Here is a 16,861-nt window from a genome sequence, read left to right as displayed (position 1 = left end):
TAGTATATATATTTTCTGTTTTGTTTTAGGGAACATTGGCTGACTAGCAGTATAGCCAGATCTTTGTAATAGTGAATCATTTTATACTGGGTGTTATTGTTCCTGGAAAAGGCATGCTCATTAAACATAAAACAAGGCTGGCAATGAGCACAGACTGTTTGATTTTATTTATTTATTTTGTTCTGTAAAGATGAACAGTTTTGATATCACCATAGGTTAGATTGGAAAGAAGTTATAGTACACTGAAAGAGTCTGGAAGAGATCATAGGTGCCGTTTTAAATTTTCATCTAATTAAAAGAAAATAGAAAAAAGATATAAATACCCACAGTCACATTAATTTTAAATTGTACGTTTCTTGTAAAAAGGTTTAATTTCTTTATGTGTGTGTCTGTGAGTTTGCTTTCTTTGATGCAGAGGAACTAGATATTATCAAGAAAGTCTCCCATTTCCAACACTCTCAAAATCTCAAATTTCATTTTTTACAGAAAACTACTTAAGCTGTTTTGTCAATTGGCCTTTCAACTCTTTTCTATGTATTATAATCTAGTGTTATGGCTTGCTGTATGGGACCCAAATGATACCACAATTTATTTAACTTTCCTTAGTGTTTTCCCTTCATACTACTTGTTTTAATTCTTAGTATCCCAGTGGCTGTGGATTTACCATGTCGTTTTCATTACTGTTTGAAATTTTAAGCTTTATTATAAAAATTTTGACATTACAAATAAAATTTTGGCTTCTGATAATTCCAGTTCCCACCAGAGGTAACTATTTTCTCCGTTATAAACAGAAATGAAATTATAGTCATTATATAGTCCTTCTCCATAGATTCAAATGTTTAGGGTAGATTACAAGAAGTCAGCCTGCTGAGTCATTATTTCTGTGCATTTAAATTTTAATGGACAATGTTAAATTCTTCTCCATAACCATCATAACAGCTTACATGACCCCCAAACTAGATATATTCTGATTTAAAATGTAAGGTTAGATCTCATTCTTTTCCTTTTTCATTTTCTTTATTCTTGAGGTTGGTTTTCTTTTCATGTGCTTACTGGCAATGAAGAGCCATTGAACTTTTTACATATTGTTTGTAACTGTGGGCTTTAAAAAATATTTTCCAGAAAACAATTTTTGATATATGTATTGGGAGTATTTTTGTGTTATTTTATGTTAATTATGTTGTATTTTATTCTTTATGATTTTTAAATTTTGATATGTATCTTTTGTCTTTTAAATGTCTTCTTAAGGAGCCATATTTGTCCTAACTTCATCAGTATATTTTCCTATATTTTCTTGTAATACTTTTATAGGTCTGTTCTGTTTTTAAGTTTAGGTCTGTAAATCAATTGGAGTATATTTTTTATGAGTCAGGGACATAACACATAAACACACACTCCATTCAGTTGGATCTGGACATTTTGAATACTGTTACTGAATAGTTTTTGGTATGAGGTTTTGGTTATTTATTCAGCTCTGTCTTTCTGCTCTCTAATTCTGTTCTTAGGAGTAACCTGCTATTCAACATATTATTTATAAGTCTAATTTCAATTTTTTTTGTAGAATTCTATATGGTTGATTTCTAAAAATATAATTTGTCATTTAGAGTCTCTTTTTTGTATTTTTAATATACTTATTTTTAAAAACTTATTAAAATACAGCTGACCCTTGACCAACGTGGAAGTTAGAGGTGCTGACCCCCAGTTCACCTGAAAATCTGCATATAACTTTGGACTCCCCCAATACCTAACTAGTAATAGCTTACTGTTTACTGGAAGCCTTATTGATATAACACAATTAACACACAGTTTATATGTTATATTTATTATATGCTGTACTTTTACAATAACATATGCTAGAGAAAAGAAAATGTTATTAAGAAAATCATAAGGAAGAGAAAATATATTTATTCATTAAGTAGAGTGGATCATCATAAAGGTCTTCATCCTTGTTATCTTCATGTTGAGTAGGCTGAAAAGGAAGAGGATGAGGGGTTGGCCCAGCTGACTCGGGGGTGGCAGAGTCTATATATAAATGGCCCCCTGCAGTTCAAGCTTACATTGTTCATAGGTCAGCTCTATGTATTTTACATTTTGTGGCTCAGATAATTTTGCATCTAATTCCACTGCTAATTTTTGCTGATAGAACCATGTTTCTTGTGTTTTATTGAGTTTTGATTGTGAGCTTATGTTTCTTAGAATTCAATACTGGGAAATTTTTAGAGGCCTTTGTTATAAGTGGTTGCCAAAAATTACAATTTACATTTTTGAATGAGCACACTCTGCCTTCAAATAATATCCTACTTCATGAACAGTGTAAGACTCTTAAAACAGTATAACTTCATTAGCACTTCCCTTTGATTTGTGGTCTTATCTTACATTTTACTTCTTCATATACTATACTCCACAGTGTTATTGTTTTCGTTTTAAGCATTTGTCTTTTAATGAAATTTGTTCATTCTCTTTCCCTTTCCTTCCCTCCCTCCCTCCCTCTGTTTCTCTTTCCCTCCCTCCCTCCCTTCCTCTCTCCCTCTCTCTCTACCCCACTCTGTGTGTCTGTGTGTGTGTGTGTGTGTGTGTGTGTGTGTCTGTGTGTCTGTGTGTTGAAGATACTAAAAAATGATTTTATATTTACCCAGGTATTTTTGGAGTTCTTCATTCCTTCCTGCTGATCCTTGGTAATGTGTGATTTCATTTTCCTCATTCTGAAGAACTTTATTTTGGCATTTGTTATGATGTGGATCTCCTGGGGACAAATTCTGTTAGATTTTTATCACACTGAGAGTGTTTCTATTTTTCCTTTTTTTTTTTTTAAAGGTTGTTTTCTTGGGAAGTAGACTTTTAGGCTGGCTACTTTTTCTTGTAGTATTTAATAGATATTGTTCCATTGCCTATTTGCCTTCACGATTTCAGGTTAGATGTCACTTGTAACTCATATAGTTGTTTACTAAATGTGGCTTTTTTTTTCTCTGATTTTAAGATATGTTCTTTTTATTTGGTTTCCAGAATTTTGATTGCTAGGTAGCCAGGTATGTTTTATTTATATTTATCAGTTTAGAGTTTGCTGCAGTTTTTTGATCTGTACGTTGATATCTTTTATCAGTTGTGGAAAATTTTCTGTCAATATCTCTTCCAATATTATCACCCCTTTTCTCTTTTTTCACCTTTTAGTACTCCAATTATACATAAATTGAGTAGCTTTTTTTTTTTCCCCGTAGATCTGTATTGGTTTTTAAAACTCTCTTTTTGTCTTTCAATTCTATACATATGGCCCTCTGTATCCATGCGTGGATATGTGGATTCAACCAACTGTGGATCAGAAATACAGTTAGGCCTATAATGGTTGTATCTGTACTCAACATGTACAGACTTTTTTTTCTTGTCATTATTCCCTAATTGATACAGTATAACAATTTACATATCATTTACATTGTATTAAGTATTATAAGTAATCTAGAGATGATTTAAAGTATACAGGAGGATATGCATGGGTTATATGCAGATACTAAGCTGTTTTATATAAAGGACTTCAGCATCTCTGGATTTTGGTATCTGTGAGGGGTCTTGGAACCAATCTCCCTTGGATACTGAGGGTCGACTGTACTTCCTATTCATTTGTCTCTATAGTCATTAAACTTTTACTCTGCCAATTCCAGTTTGCTTCTCAATCTGTTGAAGGAAATCAACATTTTATTATTTCCTATCTTGATCATAAATAATTTTTTTTTGCTTTTTAGTATATCGTACTTTTTTGATTGTGTGCTAGACATTTTGTCTATGATGACTGAAATGAATATTGTTGTTTCCAGAAAGGGTGTGCTGCTTTTTCTCTTAGGTTCCTACAGTGGGGTGAAGTCAATCTGATTTATATTTGAGCTGGGCATGTGCTTTATTGCAGCTTTAGTTTGATTAAGTCCACTCAGGTTTTAGGTGTTTTGCGGGTGGAATTAGGACTTTCCCTTCTGCAGGGTCTGTTATCTGGGTGCTGAGGAGATTCTGAAGATCTGCCTGCCTTTCATAGTTGAGCTGGCAGCTTTTAAGAACTATGGAATATCTTTTGCTGTTTAGACCACAGTTGCCTGGACTTTGAGTTCCTGGAGAGTTTTCTTTTCTCTCCACTTCTATTTCTTGCTTTTTGCACCTCAAGAGGATTATTCATCACAGATCCATATTTTTTTGTTTCCCGCTAAATAGCTACACTGAGATTATGCACTGACAATGTTATATTTATGTTATCTAGAACCACAGTTAATCTTGTGCATGCTTAACTACTGTACCTTTCGTATTTAGTATGTGCTTAGGGAATGTTTTACATACATTAATTTAGGGAAGTACTATTTTTTTCCTCTACAGATAAAGTATCTGAGGCACAGAGGTTGAGTAACTGATCACAGTCATAAGAGTAATAAATGGCAGAACTTTTATTTGAACCTGGCCATCTGCACTATATTAAACACTGTGATATGTCATCGCTCTCCAGTTTCACTGTTCTTCCTCTCAGTTAAATTTGATTCATTTAGCCTGAGGTTATATTGTACAGCATAACTAAAATGTTGGTTTGTTTTAAATGGTATCACTACTTGGAAGGATAAAGTAGGGAAAACTTAATGATGTTATACCAATGAGATGTTTTATTAGCTAGATTAATGAAACAAATAGGAACACAAATTGTTATATGCTGTCAGGTAACACAATTTTTTATGATATGGGTTCTTTTGCAGGGATTGTGTTTTGAAAAGGAGTTCTTGATTATTTATGGAAATGAGCAAATGGAGACTTAGTAATGCCTCTACCAGTATCATCTTTGTGGTTTGTTTAAGTACATACAGGAACTTTCTTCTTGTCAGTTGTGAACTTCACAGGGCAGGCATTGCTTCTTGTTTATTTTTGCACTCTACTTTGATACCTTATGCCTTGCCTTATGCTTTGGGGCAGAAGATGTTAGAGAAAAGGTGCGTGGACATTTGGGTTAGGCAGACATAAGTTTGAATCTCAATTGTTCTCCTTGCTGTTTGGATCAGATTTTGGAACGCTTTAACCCATGGTCCTGATCTAGCCCACTGCCTATTTTGTAAATAACAATGTTGTTGGCATATAGGCACAACCAATAGTTTAAATATTTTCCTCCAGCGGCAGAGTTGAGTGATTACAACTACTCTATAGTTGTGCAAAGGCTAAACTAGTAAATATCTAGTCATTTACAGAAAAGGTTTGATAACCATTGGGTTGGATGATTTTAGGAATACCACTTAATCTTTTGAATCTGAGTTTCTTTATCTATTAAGTGAAATAATAAATTACCTAATAAGTTTGTGATAAAGAAGGGAGGTGAAGTATATGAAATTTTTGGCATGATACCTGGAATGCATTAGGCTTTCAATACATGTCTCTGTTCTTCTAATTTTTATTCTTGATATCAAGTTTAATGACTCAGTGTCTTGATGGATACTCTGGCACTTTCCTACCTTCTCCTTAAACTCTTTCATTGAAAGATTTGGAGGAAAATGATACAGGTACAATTACTGTTTTGTGTAGTACCTTACATGTATCAGACATTGTAGATTCTTAAGAAAACTTGGGCTGCTTTTTGAGTGAGAGTTAACCTGTTAATTTTTAGAGTTATCAACTCTGTTCTCTGACAGTAAAGTACTATTTAAAAAAGGAAAGAAAGGTTAAAAATTGTCTTATCTGTTATGTTTTCTACTGGGCTTTAATCATAGGCATGTGATGAAACTACAAATGAATGAATGGACAGGTTGGCATCTTTATGTTTTTACCAGATCAACTAGTTTGACCCTCTGAGGGCCATTGAGTCAAACAAATGATGTAACTTGACATGACTTTCATTGTTTCCTACTTTTTTTTTTCAAAATTGGGAGAATAGAACAGAAACTGTGATATATAAATAACTTATGAGTGTACCTGGCCATGAATATTTTTGTTCTTTACAAAAAAATAAGATTTCTCAAGTAAATCATGGCAAAAAGAACTTTGTCAACTCACTAAAGCTTGCAGCATACTTTCCTTAGAAAGTCCCAGTATGTGAAAATGGTCTTTGCATTTTATTAATCCTTTGCTAATTTTCAAGATTTTCACTCTTCCCTGTTTTGCCATGTTTTGTTATTTATTTAACAAACTCATATTAAGGGTATACTCTCTATTGGATATCATAATAGAGTAAGAGCAATTAACCTGACAGATATTCCAATAGCACTCAGTGAGTTTACAGTTTAGTGAGGGCAGCAGATAGCATGCAACAAATAGTTGCAAGAGTAATAAAGCTAATAAAAGGGGAGTATCAGTGAAAGTGTCAGTGGGAATGCCTGAGATAGAAGTACCTGAGCCAGGGGATTGGGGATTCTTGTTTGAGGGAGTAACATTTAGGTTGAGATTTCAAGAATGTGTTTAGTTTAATTATTGATGAGTGGCGCAGGCTGGCTCTAAAGTGTTCAGGACAGAAGGAACCTCATGGAGGTCCTTGAGGTGTCTAAACACAGTGAGGCTGGCCAAGACCAAGACCTGATGATTCTAGCCCTCTGAGGCCATATTAAGTACTGAGAAGCATTAAAAACCTTCTCTCATGGGGTTCAGAGTAGCTCTGGGCGGCTATTGCAATAGTTTGGGTCTGGTGAAGGATACCGGGGCTATCAGCGAAAGTGATGGCAGTGATGATGGAGAGAACAGGGTGGATTTGGAGGTGGGATTGACAGAACTCAGTTGATTGGATCTGAAGGATGAGAGGAAAAATATGTCCTCCAATATGAGCTAGAATGGATGGTAGGCACCACTGATGGAAAACAGTCGGGGACTACAGGCTTGAGAAGAAGGTATGAGTTCAGTTTTGCATGTGTGTTTGAGATACCTGTGGCACTGTCAGTCAGACACCTCAGGGAATTAAGGTGTGAGCCATTGGCCTATAGAGAGTGATCGGAATCGGGGTAGTGGATCAGATGCTCAGCAGGCATGTGTGGAGAGAGAAGTAACAGGGCGTATTACAGAAATTCCAGTGTGTGAGGATAGTGAAAGAGAAGCCTGTTAAAGGAAACTGAGGGTCAGCTAGAGGTGCAGGAGGACAATGAGGAGTCTAAGGGTCATGGAAACCACAGGGAGAAAATCTTTCAGGAAGGATCAACAGTGTTGTATGGTGCTAAGAGGTCAGGTGAACCAAGGACTTGGAATTGTCTATTAGATTCTGTGACTTGGAGGGGAGGCTAGGAAGAGTGAATATCTTCTTGGGTGGAGAATCTTAAAATCCATTTAAAATCTTGAGCCTGCACATTGTATTTTAGAAGACTTTTTCGTCGTGTTAGATTCGTGCTCTAGAACATGTGTACCTGTTAATGATCCTCATCAGGTGCCTTTGAGCAGCTTCCATGCTGCTGCGCTGTATTTAACTTTCCTAACTTGTCCCTTTAGGCTTCTTCTCAGTGCTACTTTCATTAATCAGACATCTAATTCTCTTAGAGCCTGAGTGCTTCACAGTCCGCAGCTCTTTGCTGCATTCCCACTTTGAAACTAACATCTTCATGTATACAACGAAAGCACTTGACCTCAAGTTTTGTTTCCTTTTTCATTCATTCATTTTCTTTCTCACCTCCTCTTTCTCTGTAGAAAGTGTGTTAAATTACTGGAAAAATACCTAAAATTGAGAACTTATAAAATGAACTACCAGAGTTCTCATTTTCAGTATTTGGATTGTGAAATTTTGCTTTCTTGGTGTGGTTCATCAAAACCAGTTATTCCAAAGGCCTCTAGGATATGGCTTTGTGTTATGGATAGAGAAAATTCTTCATTGAGTTGTTATTTCCTTGAGCTGGGTTTATAATGGATTCAAATCAATATACACAGTGTATCTTTTACTACTCTGAATCCAGGAATTTTCATATAGATGTACAGAGACTTTTCAGACACAGAAACCTGTTGGACATTTCTAGTTGTTTGCATTTATTACTGCCTAACAAAAGTAATACAGATATATGATTCTTTCCAGTTGTTTTGGTATTGTTTTCCTCAGAAAAGTAAAAGCTATGAAGTTTCACACCTCATTAATAGTAGATCAGTTAGATGGATTCCATGTAAAGCTAGGAAAAATTGTCAAAATTTGTTAAGGGACATCACTTTAGTGGACAGGGTAAAGAAGTTTCGTATATAAACTTTGGAGGAAAAAACTCCAAATAACTTCTACCAATTTAAAAAATGTATTAATGCAGAAAATTGAGAGGACAAGCTTGAAACAATTTAGATCAAGAGAAGGCAGTGCACTGCTCTCTGGTCCTCCTTTTCCTGGCCTTTTTCGTGAGAGTGTAGTGAGAAATAACTAATAAAATCTATATTTGTAGCAATTGGAGTCATCTTGGAGTAGAAAATTACATTCTAAGCTAAGACACGTAAGAGTGCTGAAAGGTTAAGCTTATGTGGGAAGGATAAAGCAAAACATTTCTTGGTGCTGTTTTCTCGGGCCGGATAGCTGGGGTTGATCAGGACACTTTTTATAACACTATTTGCCCACAGAAAGAGTGAGGCCCAAGTGTTACTTTGGTGAAAAGAGTATCGTTTAAAAATAGCCTCTTGCTTATCCTTGTAGTAGAAAAAAGCCTGCCCAGACTCCATTCATTAGCCGCCCTGTATCCATGAGTCAATTCCCAGAGCACAAGGCTACACCGTCATGTGTGCGTTCTCTGCTCTAGAATTCTTGCATATACTAGGTGTGTGGACTAGGTTCTCTGGACTGCTAGGTTCTCTGTGTCACAACTTTCCTTTGATGACAGTGTCAATTTAAAATTATACCAGGTTCATTTCATGATGGTTCCCTCTGGGAGAATTTTATACCCTGAAATTTGAGGGGTGTACCTCTACCATTTCCCCCTCCGCTATCTTTCTTTTTGAACTTCTCAGAGATAGACCTTCATGTAATTCCCGATGGTTTTAATTTTAGAATGAAAAATCAGGATCTCTGAGAATATTTAGATGAATGGGAATGACTTTTGTTATGTGGGTCTGGTCATCATGTGGTATTTTCTTTTCCCCCCAGGAATGCTGTCTCTGCAATTTGAGAGGAGGTGCTCTAAAGCAAACGAAGAACAATAAGTAAGTAATACATTCATTGTGTGGAATTTCATTATTTTCCTTTCTCCATTCTAGAACCTTTGGATGACAGTTCGCTTTACCTCTCATTGTACACGTGGTTTCAAAGCTTTTGCTGCTCAGATCTGAGGTTGGAATTCTGTGCTTCAGAGACTTCTACTGTTTGCACTCTCATCTCGGCAGGGCAAGAGCAGTCCAAGTTATGCTTCTCTTCTTTGTATTTGACACCATGAAAAATAACCCCTCTTTTACTCCCAGAGTTTTAAAAATGGAGTTAGCCCGTATCATCGAGGTGCCATTAGAATCCTGGTGTTTAATATGATGAATGCTATTGGTCTGTTAAAACAGGGCATACCTGAGAAAGTGAAACCGTGATCTTCAGATAAATCAGCCATAGCAATGATAATAAAACAAAACCATTTGCTTTTTACATGAGCAAATTTATGAGAATGTATGTGTACTAAATTAGAAAAGATAGGGAGAAAACATTGATATTAAGATTTAAAGGGATCAGGTGGAGAATATGAAGAGAGTCTTGAAAGAGAGTCCTAAGTGAACATAAAAGGAAGGCAGTCTAGTTTTTATGACTGTTCTGCATGGATTTTATTTTTTTTTCATGACCAGGTTTTAATATTGAAAATGGGGCCAAAGCATATTACAGGGTCCGCTGGAATAGAGACATGTCAAAATAACCTGGGCAGATTTTGCAGGCTGGCACTTGACGGCCAGATTCATGTCCAAGATATGTTTTGTTGGACCCATGCACCATTTTATAAATTGCATCTAAAATTTAAAATTGAGAGATTTTTACATAAAAATCCAGATTTTCATCTTTAATTGAAAATGATTGTATATCTCTATAAGGCAGTAATAACAAGTTGGGATAGAACCCAGTGTCAGTGGGGCAGGTACTCCTCAGTTCACCATGACTTCCTAGTGTATGTGTATTTGCTTACATTCCGCCTGGCCCCCTGGGCACTGGAGTTAGGACTCCTGGTGTAATGTAATGGTGGATTTAGCATAATTCTTTACATGTGCACATGTTTCTGATTGCTGGGAAGGAGGAGTGAAGGTATTTATCATTATTACATTAATAAAATTTGTTGTAAGGAACTGTAGGGTTTGCTTAATTTTTGAAAGAAAATGTTCTTCCACAGTCCTGGTTGATATGATTCGCACTATACTGAAAGTCTTCACTAGTTCTTGGATATTGCACTGGATGCCATACTGTGAGATGGTTTAGGTGGTTCCTGTAAAAACACGGGTGATAAGACGTTCTCTTCTTATGCTTGGACCACAACAAAAAGAAATAGTGTTTTCTATGGAATGATAGTATTTATTTCGATGTGGAAGAATGCCCTGGTGGGATCGATACTTGTTCTCTCTTCCTGTGGTCTTGAAAGACAGGATAGAGTCTGATACTGTTTGAGTGAAGTAAATATGCTTTGGCTTAAAAATAGGTTGATGGATTTGACAATTCTTTCAAGATCTCTTCAAACCTCATGATTCTTTATATTTATTTTGGGATATAACATTTATGAGACATTTAATAGTATTAACGGGAAAGTTGTCATTTTTCAGAAAGTGAAAAAAGTAGGAAACTGGGGTACGAGATAAACTTCATTTCTTTTTGTCTCTGGGTTTCATTGATTTTAGTAAGATTGCAGCAAGAAACAATTTAATTAAAGATTAGCATTAATTCTTTTGGAAAACTTTTGCTACTTGAACAAGTTTGCTTCATGACATTTGTATTATTTTAAAAGGTTGTGTGCTATACCCAGTTCATACCTTTTATTAATTGAACTGATCTTTTGCCACATATTGATTAGCTTAAGTACTTTAAGCACATACATGCATATTCCAGCATCAAATGAAATAAGAAACCCACATTTCAGTATTTTGCAGATCAAGTGTAGAAAAATATGTGCACGTTAATAGGATAGAGTCGTGGGCCTTTATCAGCTCTTCATGGCACAATGTTTTTGGGCAGCTGTGGTACTGAGTCTGTCCAGGTATCATTCAGGAGGTTTACAGTTCAGAATCTGTTTGTGATGGATTTAGGCTTTTGGCTTTCTTGCTCATCTGTGGATTTCCCATCTGTAAGAACTGGCATCACCAAGTTGAAGTATGTAAGTTTAGGGAACTTTTGTTTATGTTTAATGTCTCCTTTCCTGTAGGTGGGCCCATGTCATGTGCGCCGTTGCGGTCCCAGAAGTTCGATTCACTAATGTCCCAGAAAGGACACAAATAGATGTAGGCAGAATACCTTTACAGAGGTTAAAATTGGTGAGTGGCAAAGCTTCTTTTTTACCTCATAAATTAGTGTTAATTTCAAGTTCTGAATTTTTCCATTAATGCACACATTCCCAAGGTATATTTTCTCCTAGCTTTCTTTTATTTTTCTACCCTTATTTTCCTTTAGCCTAAATTTATTTATTCTTACAAATTCTTTTCCTGTTATATTGTAAGTTTGCATATAACCTTCCTCAATTTCTGTCTGAAATGAGGAAAAAGATAGTAATACATTTCCTGAATTAATGTGAACTTTCAAACTATAGGTTATCTGGTAAGATTTGTCAGTACTGGAGCTGAGCCATCTAACTCTATTTAAATTGTTTAGATTTTTCTCTCTTGACTCTCTTTGGTTGGTCTTAACCTAGCAAAATGTATCTAACCTAATTTCATTATCTCTTCACCAAGAAGAGACACACAGAGAAATAAAGAAGCTTTTATTTTTACGAAGATATTTTCTCACTCTTGAATAGGTACAAGTCACTTAATATGCCAAACTCTCTGGCTTGTTCAGAAACTGTGTAAAAATCTTCCCATTGGTTTCTGTTAAGAGCATTTTTCATTGAAAATATAGGCCTTTATTGTCTTTAACATTGAAGTAACTTTGTAGTTTTATTCAATTATGAGCCAGCAGATCATTAGTTTAGGCCCTTATATTGCATACCTAATTAGAACTTTCCCCAAAGTTCAACTGCATGACCTTAATGTATTGGAGCACGTCTTACAGGTGGACTTAAAACTCTAGAATTTCCTGAGTCCTTGTTATTTTCCACTGAAGGTCTTTCCACTGTACAGCATTTCAGGCATCATCACTATGACTCTTTCTTCTTGACTGTTGCTTGTTTTCCCACTGCCCTTTTCCCCAGTGGCGAGCTGGGTGTGCCGTCTCTGGGCCTCTCTTATAGGAACTCACAATCTAGCCTACTGTATTTTGTTTTCTGAGAAGTGAAAGTGAACACTGTTATTTGCCATCATACCTCTATCAAGAATTTCACTTCACTAGGAAATATGTGGGCCTTTCATGGAACTGATGATTACTGTGGCTGATGTGAGTGTTGGGCCTAGGATGCTCAGCATGTGGTAGTTGGAAGTTTTGTAATCTAAGATGGAAATGAGTGGGCCATTTAAATGGCCCTCTAAAGGTCACAGTGACTGTCAGAAGAAGTAAGAAGAGAGTATAATTCTTCAGCTCCTGGACTTCCATAGGAAAGCTTGAAATCTTATACCCAGATTACCAAAAAAAAAAAAAAAAAAAAAAAAAAGACACCAAAAAACAAACAAAACGTTTGTAAGAATTAGGACTATAAGATATGATATCCAAAAAAAAGTTGAACTACCACATGTTAAATAATTTAATGTTTGGTGTGACAAATATTAACAAATGTTAACATTTTAATATTTTTTTCTGATTATAAAAGTAATAGATATTTGTCAAAATTCTACACCACCTTTTAAAATCACCTTTGTTTCTGTGTTACTACCAGTGCAGTGCCCCTCAGAAGGAGTAGTCACTGCTCTTGAGGCTGCCTCCATAGGCCTATGTCTTGGCTTCTCTAGTCCATAAGTGCTTCCTTAAAGATTTAACGTTACCCACATCAGTCCCAAAGGGTTTTTGAGAGAACAGCAGGGAAGGGCAGCAGGATTATTTCATCCACATTCAGGGTGTTATATCTAGAAATATCATAATTGCAACTAAAGATGGTGAAGCTTGTCGTTTTCCTCACAATGCTGTGCTTCATCTTGATCGTGCATATCACATTTCTCATGGAACATTTCCTTCCTTAAACAGTCGGTACCTTTAAAAGAGCATGTCTTAAATGAATGTCATTATCACCAAAAGTCTATTCAAATGATAACATAGAGCTATGGTTACAGATGTAAACTGAGATCTGTGAAATATTTTTGGATGAAAATAGCAGCCTCTTGACCAGATTATTTTTCATATAATGTTATATTTATGGAAAGTTTCTTAGAATGATCCTCATCAAAATGCTTGTAGTAGTTATCTTTAGTGGAATAATAACACGAGGAGCAACTTCATTTGGGGGGAAGAATGTCTAAGTTTGTAACAGTTTGACAGGGGCAATGACTGAAAGTCTGGATTCTTTTTCGCCAAGAGTCCTCAGGAAGGAATCATCACCCTTGTGAGTCCACTGCAGTCCAGTGTCTGTGCCCCAGTCTTCATTGATGTTCCATGGTGATCAGACTCAGAGAGGATGGCTTTGAATAATACAATTTACTTATGTGGGGAATGAAACGCACCTTTCCAGGGAATAGGATGCTCTGCCTGTATGTCGTGTTAAGGGTACACTTTCCTGACATAAGCATTCTTCTGAAGTTTAAATGGTAATCTAACAAGTTCATGGCCGGCAGGAAAGCAGAGCTAGTTTTGTGTGGTGTTTCATCCAGGCCAAAGTAAGTCCAGGTAAGCTATTTTATTCTGCCTATTTCATAAATATATATGTGTCTGCTAGTGTCAGTTTCAATATTTTTTTCTGGAGCTGTGGGCATTCCTTTTCTGAACTCTGGACTGTCCACTCTGCCTTCCTCTTCATACAACTGGAAAATAATAAGAATTATTTAGATGTCATAATCAATTTATTTCACCAAACAATTATCACTTGTCTTGCCATGTAGTATACATTTTTGAATCACAGTTTTTGTTCTGTCGACCTTGGCATTATTGACATTTTAGAGCAGATAATTCTTCGTTGTGGAGGACTGTCATGTGCATCATAGGATTCCAGCAGCCTTCACCAAACAGGCATTGCCAGCTATCCCCTGGGAGGCAAAATCACCCTCATTTAAGAACCCACTGGTCTACAGCGAAGATATAGACAGAAAGAGAACATTTTCAATATTTGTCATTTTAAGAGAATATCTTGGTTGGAAGAACTGAATTCAAGACTGACAGAACAGAAATTGTTAAATGTTTTTAAAAACAAACCTGGATTTTTTTCTTTTTTCAAATCCAAATTTCTTTTTTGTTAGCAAAGCAATAAAGCCTGGTAACATGTGCATATTAGCTACTATATACTTATTAATTATATAATCTGATTTAACAATTTAACATTACCTGTTCTTATAGAAATTGAACAACCAAATTGAATACTAATCAAGTTTCACCTAAGATTAAAATTCTGTGATGTATGTGTATATGCACATAGTAGTCACTGAGTAAATATTTATGAAATGAATAAAAGGCAGCAAATCGTTATTCAGTATTTGCACGTCAGGCTTATAATGACTGTGGCTGGAGGAGTGCGATCAGACAATAAGAAATGGCCTTTGCCTTTCCACGGTTTCTCCTTTAAATGTAACAGAGAATTCACACACATCTCTGCATACTGCTCTAAAGCAAGGCATTACTTTACTTATCTGCATCACAGGAGACATATGATTAAATTGTAGATCCCAGCAGTGCTCCAGAGAGCCTATGAAACATGCATGCAGTACTCATCTTGTTGGTTGAAAGTTCTGATCTTGGAACTTCTGGTCAGCTGGGGATTGAAAATGAGTGGACAAGTGGTTCATCCCTGAAGCAGCAGCAAGGGCTCCATCTCTTCAGTACCCACCAGGTGGTGCTGCTGCACCAGTTTCTTACGTTGCTCTTAAACTACCACCTCCCTTCTCTAGTGCCTAACCAGAGCTCTGGCCACACCTGCAGAGAGAGAGAGAGAGAGTGAGAGCGAGCACGAGCGAGTGAGTGAGAGATTGTTGTACAGTGGGGTGCTTTAGCCCAAGGGATGACAATAGAGCATCGAAAGTACTACTCGTGATGCGTTCAAAGTGTTGAATTCCAAAGGACAATTTTTTAGTTTAGTTTTTCATTTAACTGTAGAAAAAGAGCTGCGTCCCTTGGGGCAAGTTAGAGCTTTTCTGAATAAGTAATAAACAACACTAGTATAAAGCTAGTAACTGCAAGAGGCTAATAGAATGACTGGTGGGCAAGCATAAGTTTAAAATGTCTTCCATTATATGAAGGCTGTTTATTTTTAAAATGCTGATTATTAGCAGTCTTTCTAGAATATGAAATACTGGAATTTATGCAGAGGTATTTGAATATTTTGGTAACACTGTTGTTAGTCGTTTATTTATTCAGAGCTTCAACCTACAGCTTTTGAAAAGCTCCTCTGTTAGATTATTCGTGCAAGGAGAATTTTGTGGAGGATACAGGAAAGGATTTGTTTACTTGAGCAGATTTTTTCCTCTTATGTATAACGGCCAGTTTTTAAAAAATGACAACTAATGGAAAACAAGCCTTTTGGTGCTCTTCTGTGGATTTATTGATCCTAAAATGGTGTGTGCTTCATGGAGATCCTTTAGCTCGTCCAGCCACCTTGCTTGGTAATGTCACAGGTGTGGCCTTTGTTCATCATCCAATTAAATGGACCACAATGATGACATTAGACTTATTTTCAAGACATTATATTTTCTTTTATTTCTGTGTCCAATTTTAAATACTTTAATAATTAACTTTTAAAAACCTAAAACATTTTAATGAAAAATAAGTTTGGCTATAGTGGTCTCCATCCAATTAAATTTGTTCTTTCTTTCCTTTTCTTTAACAATATTTCACTTTTGTGTAATTATTAAAGTAATTGCTGCCCCAGCTAAAAAAATGCTACAGGTTGCTATCCAAAACTACCGGGTTATTAAGTAGAGTCATCCTGTTACAGGGAAGAAATGAAAATGCTAACAAATCTTAAGAAATGAAAAGTTAGCTGAATGGGCTAAAGACTGTCATATCCAAAAGGGAGAACCAGTTTCCCTGTCAGCTTCAGCATTCTTCTGATATTTAATGCAGGTTTTATATTATGTAGTATGTTTATTACCTGTCCATTAGAATAAATTGCTTTGCTTCTGAATGACTTTACTGTATGGGAAAAGTTGTCCTTGTGGCAAGTCCTATTACTGCAAACCCCTTCCCTGTGCCCTGCAGCACCTTCTCTGTTCACCAAAAGAATATGTGAGGATTGGCACTTTGTAGGACAATAGGAGGCTACTGAGGACATTTCCTTCTCCCCATAGCCCATCTAGGGGGTTGTGTGAAGTCACAGGTGATTGGTGTGCCTGAGGACTGAAAGAAAAAGAATTGACCCCAAGTGGTATAGATTTAGAATTTATTCAGAATTTTTTCCTTTTCTTCTTTCTTTCTTATTTTCTCTACTAGTATGATTGATTGGCCGTAGTCATAAGTGAATCTCTGGAAGAAGAACAAAATTGTGCACAGACAAAAACAAGGGAACATAGAGATATATAAAACACACATTAAGACAGAATGGCCTATTTTGTTTTTACAATATAAAAACGATCAGGAAGAAGAATTAAGGATGGGACTTTAGAGATAACAAGTGATGTTTTTATGGTATCACACAGAAGGAAGAAGGCGGTAAGGTTTGGAGACAGATCACTGTAAAAATCTTAGATTTGATTATAAAATTTAAGAGAAGGACGTTTTAAAAATCTAGCAAAAGGAGTTAAAAAG

General features: G+C 36.0%; 1 protein-coding gene across 33 annotated transcripts in view; it reads left to right on the top strand.

Moving 5' to 3' along the window:
* Positions 1-16,861, top strand: part of KDM4C (lysine demethylase 4C) — a 404,595-nt gene that overhangs the window by 266,617 nt on the left and 121,117 nt on the right. For 28 of the 33 annotated variants that reach the window (XR_010148776.1, XR_010148773.1, XM_001144352.6 and 25 more), the window contains 2 exons: positions 9,029-9,084; positions 11,259-11,367. Coding sequence is in view for 27 of the 33 variants with exons in the window: in XM_001144352.6 (XP_001144352.3) it covers positions 9,029-9,084; positions 11,259-11,367 (165 nt within the window). In the remaining 6 variants the exon portion in view is untranslated. Of the gene's footprint in view, positions 1-9,028; positions 9,085-11,258; positions 11,368-13,490; positions 13,685-16,861 lie in introns of those variants that run through there. The other 5 variants (XR_010148777.1, XR_010148778.1, XR_010148774.1 and 2 more) reach the window with 2 other exon arrangements.

This window comes from Pan troglodytes, chromosome 11 (assembly GCF_028858775.2).
Source record: "Pan troglodytes isolate AG18354 chromosome 11, NHGRI_mPanTro3-v2.0_pri, whole genome shotgun sequence".
Lineage (NCBI taxonomy): Eukaryota > Metazoa > Chordata > Mammalia > Primates > Hominidae > Pan > Pan troglodytes.
The sequence above is the reverse complement of the archived record's forward strand: the minus strand, read 5'-3'. Positions and strand labels throughout refer to the sequence as shown.